The sequence below is a fragment of the Anolis carolinensis genome, unplaced genomic scaffold (assembly GCF_035594765.1).
Source record: "Anolis carolinensis isolate JA03-04 unplaced genomic scaffold, rAnoCar3.1.pri scaffold_27, whole genome shotgun sequence".
NCBI classification, from domain to species: Eukaryota; Metazoa; Chordata; class Lepidosauria; order Squamata; family Dactyloidae; genus Anolis; species Anolis carolinensis.
The window spans coordinates 823,782-830,990 of NW_026943836.1; the positions used below are offsets into that span (position 1 = coordinate 823,782).

Genomic DNA, 7,209 nt, shown 5'->3' on the forward strand with positions numbered 1-7,209 from the left:
TAGAAGGAAGTTGATCTGGATGATCCTTAGGGGTCACTTCAAACCTTAGGATTGTATGATGTTGTTGTTATTATTATTATTATTATTATTATTATTATTATTATTATTATTATTATTATTATTATCAGTATTAGTATTGAGAGGCTGGATGGCCATCTGTCAGGAGTGCTTGGATTGTGTCCTCCTGCATGGTGGAAGGAAGTTGATCTGGATGATCCTTAGGGGTCACTTCAAACCTTAGGATTGTATGATGTTGTTGTTATTATTATTATTATTATTATTAGTAGTATTAGTATTGAGAGGCTGGGTGGCCATCTGTTGGGAGTGCTTGGATTGTGTCCTGCATGGCAGAGTTGGGTTGGACTGGATGGCCTTTAGGGGTGTCTCCTAACTGTCTGATGCTATGATTCGATGTGTATTATTATTGTGCAGATATTGGATGGCCATCTGTGAGGAGTGGTTGGATTGTGTCCTCCTGCATGGTAGAAGGAAGTTGAACTGGATGATCCTTAGGGATATCTGCTAACCTTAGGATTGTATGATGTTGTTATTATTATTATTATTATTATTATTATCAACACAACGACGTTGTATGGCACAGCAAACAAGATAGATATGCTGGATTTCGTTTCGCAAAACCACAAGTCGAACTCTTCCCAAGTGTCTAGGACTGTGTGATGTATTTTCTGATAATGTGTGCAGATCCCAGTAGGGTGGCCTTTTGCAGTTGGCAGATGGTGATTTTGTCAATGTCTATTGTTCCCAAATGCCGGCTGAGATCTTTTGGCACAGCACCCAGTGTGCCCATCACCACCGGGACCACCTGTACTGGTTTCTGCCAGAGTCTTTGAAGTTCAATCTTGAGGTCCTGATAGCGGCTGAGTTTTTCCTGTTGTTTTTCATCAATGCGACTGTCACCTGGGATGGCAACATCAATGATCCAAACCTTGTTCTTTTCCACAACTGTGATGTCTGGTGTGTTGTGTTCCAGAACTTTGTCAGTCTGGATTCGGAAGTCCCACAGTATCTTTGCGTGCTCATTTTCCAATACTTTTGCAGGTTTGTGATCCCACCAGTTCTTTGCTGCTGGGAGGTGGGACTTGAGGCATAAGTTCCAATGAGTCATTTGGGCCACGTAGTTGTGCCTCTGTTTGTAGTCTGTCTGTGCGATTTTCTTACAGCAGCTGAGGAGATGATCAATGGTTTCGTCGGTTTCCTTGCACAGTCTGCATTTTGGGTCATCAGCTGATTTTTCAATCTTGGCCTTAATTGCATTTGTTCTGATGGCTTGCTCCTGGGATTATTATTATTATTATTATTATTATTATTATTATTATTATTATTATTAAAATTGTGCACACTCACACTCTTCCCTTCCTTCCTCCCCCTTCATCTCCTCCTTCCTTCAGTAAGGCCTTTGTTGTCTCTCCAGGACTTCAGCCGAGTCTGATCCATCAAGCTGCCTTACCTAGTTGGAGCGTTTCCCTTGGGAACTCACCGCCACTGCGCTGCTGTCCAGGCGGATGTGGGCGTCCAGTGCCGCGTGCGAGAGGGCGTCCATGATGGCGATGGTGGTGAGCAGGTCCTGCGGAGAAGAGCCCGGGGCCCCGAGGGCCGCTCCGTCCAGCCAGGAGAGCATCATGGGGACCGCCGTCTGGGGGTCTCCCAGCCCGGCCTGGAGCAGCTGTGCAGAAATAGGGGCCGTCAGAAGGGAGGGATTGGGGGCCTTGTTGATGCCCCAATATCTCTAGTCCCAGTTTGGGCAAACTTTGTGGGGATTTGTAAAGAGGCAGCATGAAGAGAGTGGGTTGAGTGGAAAAGGATGTGTCGACAGCTGATTGGTTGAGCCAGCCAGGAGTCAGAATTCCGATTGGCTGCGGCCTCTAGCTTGGTACTGAGGCAAATGGTTTTAACTGTCACTTTCATCTAGGAGAGGGAGGAGAGCGCTGACTGAAAACGGTCAAGGAGGAAATGGCTGCCTTACTCTCCAAAGCCTGATTATTATTTATAACCAGTTTTAACTGCCACTTTCATCTCAGAGAGGGAGGAGAGCGCTGACTGAAAACGGTCAGGGAGGAAGTAGCTGCCATAGGTCTTATTTCCGGGGGATGTCTTATATTTGGCAATACAGCAAAACCTCGACTGGGTCTTATTTTCCGGGGATGTCTTACTTTTGGGGAAACACGGTAAATCCGATGGTGCATGAGACTCGAGTCAATACGGATTTTGTCACAAGTAGTTTTGGCACCAGATCCCCACATTTTCCCCTTGAGGACTTCTGGTCATCTTCAACCCTATGGCAATGGGGCTCACCCAGAACTGGGCTGAGACGGATGCAAGGGGGACCGCATTGGAGTCCCCTTCCTTTGGAGTCCTCTTTCCTGCTCCCCTTCCTCCCATTGGGCTCAGTTCCCACCCAGAAGAAGGTCCCCCATTTAAACCCAGTGCCCCCCTGCTCCCCCTCAAAGTACAGACCTGGGCCTGGTGCAGATCCGAGAGCAGCTTCTGGCTGGTGCATCCGCCCTTTATGGGTCCCCAGGAGCCTCCGGCAGAGCAGTTGCGCAGGAGCTTGCCTTCCTTGCCCTCCGGACACAGGAGCTCCGCTGTCCGTCCAGCTTTGGTGGCCCCCCAGCTGCCCCCTGCCTCCTCCCTGGGGCAGAAGAGGTCTCCGTCTACAACAGGAAGGAATAAAGGAAGGTAGGTAGGAAGCATGCATGAGTGCCCTGCCCCATCGTCAAGGATGTGTGCCTCCTTGAAAAAGTGTCCTGTTTTGTCTTTCAAGAACAGCCTTAAGAAACTGTGGTAAGCAAATGAAAACTGCTTTACTTCAGCAAGACATAAAGTACAGCACACTCAGTGGAATAATGCAAAAGGAAGCAAGGAAGTCTTAGGGTAAACACAGTTCTTGGTCTCTGTTAAATTCCCAAATCAAATAGCGGTCTTACTTCAGACAAAGAAACAGCAATAAATCCTTAGGAGCAGTTTCCTAGATACAGACTTGAAGCAGGCACAAGGGGAACAAAGGCTTAGGCTTTAGAGTCAGTTTGTTACCAGCAAGAGCTGGCTGCCCCTGCTTCTGATTTATAGCCCTGAGTCCCTCCACTCAGCAGCTGCTAGGGCGGTTCCCAATTACTTTAGCATTTCTGGCAGCTATTCTAGCTGAACGACGTCTCTGCTCTGTTTCCTTTCGCCTTTCCTGAAAAGTGGGTACTTGCAAAATCTCCTCCTCAGATTCCAACTTACCCTCAGATTCATGAACATTTCCTGCTCCCCTTCCTCTTCTGAAGATGAGGAATCCCTAACAAAAAGACACCCAATTGCAACCATGGGCACCCATAGGATTTCCAATGTGGAGGAGGATGCAGAAGGGACAACTGGCTGCTGAGGAAAAGCAGGCCCTGATAAGAGCTGTCCACCAAAGGAAGAGATAAAGATGAGGCACAAATCGGAGGACAAAACCTGTGCGCATGCTCAAAGTATGCTCAAGGTACTGACTATAAAACTAAGCTGTGTCTCCGTTTCGGTGTGGCACTTGCTCACCCAGCAGGGCGATTCGGTCAAATAAAACTATTGAGCGATCTCCTTGTTTCCAGTGTCTGATTGGATGGATATAGAGACCCTGGAGGTTTTTCGGGCCATAAAGGAAAGAGGGACATGGCAGTGCGCCCCAACACTTTGTCAAAGGGGTGGAGAGGGCAGACAGGCTGAAGGGGGTCTTTCTTTACGCTTACGGGCCCTGGAAGGGAGTTAGAAGCTGCTTGGTGGGGGGGGGGGTCTCAATGACAGCACAAGACCCACATTATAATGCATTTAATGCTTTGGAATTACACCCCCCCCCCCAAAATAATAATGTGCCCCTAAAAGAGGGACCAGGCATGGGCTTACTTGGGCCCTTCCTCCAGGTGTTTTGGACTTCAACTCCCACCATTCCTGGCATCAGGCCCTTTCCTTTCCCCCCTCAGTCACTTAAGCTTAAGTTTTCCAGCAGCAGGATAGCAACAGTTACAAACCAATTCCCCAGGTGTTTGCAAAATCATCTAGTCCAGGCATGGGTCAATTTTGACCCTCCCTCCAGGTGTTTTGTACTTCAACTCCCACCATTCCTGGCATCAGGCCCTTTCCTTTCCCCCCTCAGTCACTTAAGCTTAAGTTTTCCAGCAGCAGGATAGTAACAGTTACAAACCAATTCCCCAGGTGTTTGCAAAATCATCTAGTCCAGGCATGGGTCAATTTTGACCCTCCCTCCAGGTGTTTTGCACTTCAACTCCCACCATTCCTGGCATCAGGCCCTTTCCTTTCCCCCCTCAGTCACTTAAGCTTAAGTTTTCCAGCAGCAGGATAGCAACAGTTACAAACCAATTCCCCAGGTGTTTGCAAAATCATCTAGTCCAGGCATGGGTCAATTTTGACCCTCCCTCCAGGTGTTTTGTACTTCAACTCCCACCATTCCTGGCATCAGGCCCTTTCCTTTCCCCCCTCAGTCACTTAAGCTTAAGTTTTCCAGCAGCAGGATAGTAACAGTTACAAACCAATTCCCCAGGTGTTTGCAAAATCATCTAGTCCAGGCATGGGCCAACTTGGGCCCTCCCTCCAGGTGTGTTGGCTGAGGCCAGGAATGGTGGGAGTTGAAATCCAAAACACCTGGAGGGAGGGCCCAAGTTGGCCCATGCCTGGACGCAATCATTAGAGAGTGCGGCGCTATCTTTGCAAGCTTGTCACGCGTGCTGTTTGTTTGATCAAATAAACTTGCTGGAAAACATCTCCTGTTCCCTAGTATTGTTTGGGTTGAGATACTAGAGATCCTTATTGCAGGTGCCTGGAGATGGGAAACAGATGCGAGTAATTTCACAGGGGATGCTCTCCTGATAATGTATTTTATGCTTCGGATTTGGCCCCCCCAAAAGGTTCCACTGCTTGTGGGTCTGGAGTTGCATTGGATTGTTTTTGCATGGACAATGAGGCTCCTCCTGAATGCATTCCAGACAGTGGCAAAGGAATGGACGGAAACACACACTGGTGAAGACCCTCCTTGTTCCTCCCCATCAGGGCTGAACCCCTTCCCATCTCGGTCCCCGGCTTACCTCGGATGGGGCTGACCCTCACAGTGCTCTGGACGGATGGAGTTCCCTGGCCTTGGAAGGTGCAGACGAAGGCGGCCTCCTCTTCGTCGGGACAGGAGCCCAGGGTCAAGCGGTGGCAGAGGGAGCCCCCGTTTCCGGCCACGGGGTCAGCTGGGGACAAGGAGGGCACAGACCCTCAGGAGGGATTCAAAGGCAAAGAAGAAAGGAAGGAAGGAAGGAAGGGGCCAAAGGGATGCCCAAAATGGTATCTCCCAAACCAGTGCCCCCAGACGGATGTGCTACATTTGCAGAAATGTTCAAGATGGCTCATCCACCAGCCAGAGGATGCATCTTTGAGCAGAATGGCCACAGACTGCCCCACTGTCATGATCTCCAATCTGTGACATCTCTGGTCAGCTGACAAAGAACAGATGCCAACCATAAAACGGGCCAGCCATAAAACGTCAATGACCCTCTGGTATGTGAGAGCCCCTATATATGTGGACCAAAGAGAAGGTTCTGGCATTCGGTACAATAAAACCTGTTGGAATCTACCAGCGTGTCTTGGTGCTTTTTCCTTTGGAAGACTGGCCCACAGCACAGCTGGGAGAAGAGAACCCGACACCCACATAAATGTCCACCTGGTACTATCACTTCCAGTATCCACTGGGTATCCTAAACAAATGTCCTGCTGGAAACAGCAACCTTTTCAAGCCTCCACTAGTTATTTCTTACGCATATAATTGAGATGGCTGCTTACTGTACTGTATATGTGTGTATTGCTATGCAGTTTTCCTTAACTCTATGTTGTGGGAGGGGCTGCAGACCATGTGACCAAATCTGGGCTTGTTCAGGACTCAGACTCCATTTTAGAAACAGTAGGAACAGAATGATGCACAGAAACCATTAGACTTGCAACTTAGAAACAGAGACTCTCTTAGACTCTCAGGACAGAGAGATGCTTTGGACTATGGACTGTTGATTCTGCGAAAGATGCCCCGTGTTATCTCCACAGAGAAACTACTTCAAATCCTATCTGTAACTGCTCCGATACACAAACTACCTGTATGCTGAACAGGTAATTTTCCTCAACAGGCACTGGAAAGGCAAAAGAAATAATGCAGAAGCAATCAGAAAGGGAAGCCTTGATCTAAGATATGGCATGACTATCTGCCCAGCATCCTCAGAGGGGCCACCTGGGGATGATGGGACCCCTTCCGGGCCCCCGATATTAAACCCCAAAACCCACCGAAGTCCGTCTCTCCGGGGTCCCAGGCTGCTTTGACTCCTTCCATGCCTCTGTCCCGGATGCAGCACTCCAGGGTCAGTGGACGATGAGAGCTGCAATCCATGGACTGCTGGGATATGCCTGGGATGAGGTCTGCGGAGACCAGCGGGACGGAGACCTCCTGCCGGATTTCCAAGAGTTCCTCCCCACGACGGAAGCGACAGATGTAGGTTCCTGCAAAAGACAAGAACGAGACTCCAAAGACCATCCAGTCCAATCCAGGACTATTATTATCAAAGCAGGACTGGAGTCTGTGTGTCTGTTCGCTCCTTTCTCTGAAAGTGCCCGACATACTCTGTCCCACTGGGAACGGATTAAGGAACATTTTAAAAAGCATGTCAAGTTGTAAATGTTTGTGATGTAGTGTTAGGGATTCCTCATCTTCAGACGAGGAAGGGGGTTGGAATCTGAGGAGGAGGTCTTGCAAGTGCCCACATTTCAGGAAAGGCGAAAAGAAACAGAGCAGAGATGTCGTTCAGCTACAATAGCTGCCAGAAATGCAGCTGAGTAATTGGGAACTGCCCTAGCAGCTGTGAGGGGACTCAGGGCTATAAAGGCTGGGCTGTGGCACAGGCTGGTTAGCAGCCAGCTGCAACAAATCACTCTGACCAAGAGGTCATGAGTTCGAGTCCAGCCCGGTGCCTGTGTCTGTCTCTGTTCTATGTTATGGCATTGAATGTTTGCTTTATATGTGTAATGTGATCCACCCTGAGTCCCCTTCGGGGTGAGAAGGGCGGAATATAAATACTGTAAATAAATAAATAAAGCAGAAGCAGGTGCAGCCAGCTCTTGCTGGTAACAAACTGATTCTAATGCCTAAGCCTTCGCTCCCCTTGTGCCTGCTTCAAATCTGCGTTTGGG

The 7,209-nt window shown here is 48.9% G+C and overlaps 1 protein-coding gene across 1 annotated transcript; it reads right to left on the reverse strand.

Annotated features, from left to right (window-relative positions):
* Positions 1-1,468: 1,468 nt before the first annotated feature.
* LOC134294889 (adhesion G-protein coupled receptor F3-like) lies at positions 1,469-6,702 on the reverse strand. Its single transcript, XM_062966670.1, has 4 exons — positions 6,310-6,702; positions 5,082-5,231; positions 2,476-2,672; positions 1,469-1,684 (listed from the first exon to the last, which is right to left on the reverse strand). The coding sequence occupies exons 1-4, from the start codon at positions 6,683-6,685 to the stop codon at positions 1,469-1,471; spliced, it is 939 nt and encodes a 312-aa protein (XP_062822740.1). The 5' UTR covers positions 6,686-6,702.
* Between the last annotated feature and the right edge of the window lie 507 nt (positions 6,703-7,209).

Bases quoted from the DNA above. Each gene is read 5' to 3' on its own strand.
- LOC134294889 (XM_062966670.1), bottom strand. From the start codon at position 6,685: ATGCTTTTTAAAATGTTCCTTAATCCGTTCCCAGTGGGACAGAGTATG. The intron at 5,232-6,309 runs GTGGGTTTTGGG...CCTTGTCCCCAG, and splicing joins CCCCGGAGAGACGGACTTCG to CTGACCCCGTGGCCGGAAAC. The intron at 2,673-5,081 runs GTAAGCCGGGGA...TTCCTGTTGTAG, and splicing joins GAGGGTCAGCCCCATCCGAG to ACGGAGACCTCTTCTGCCCC.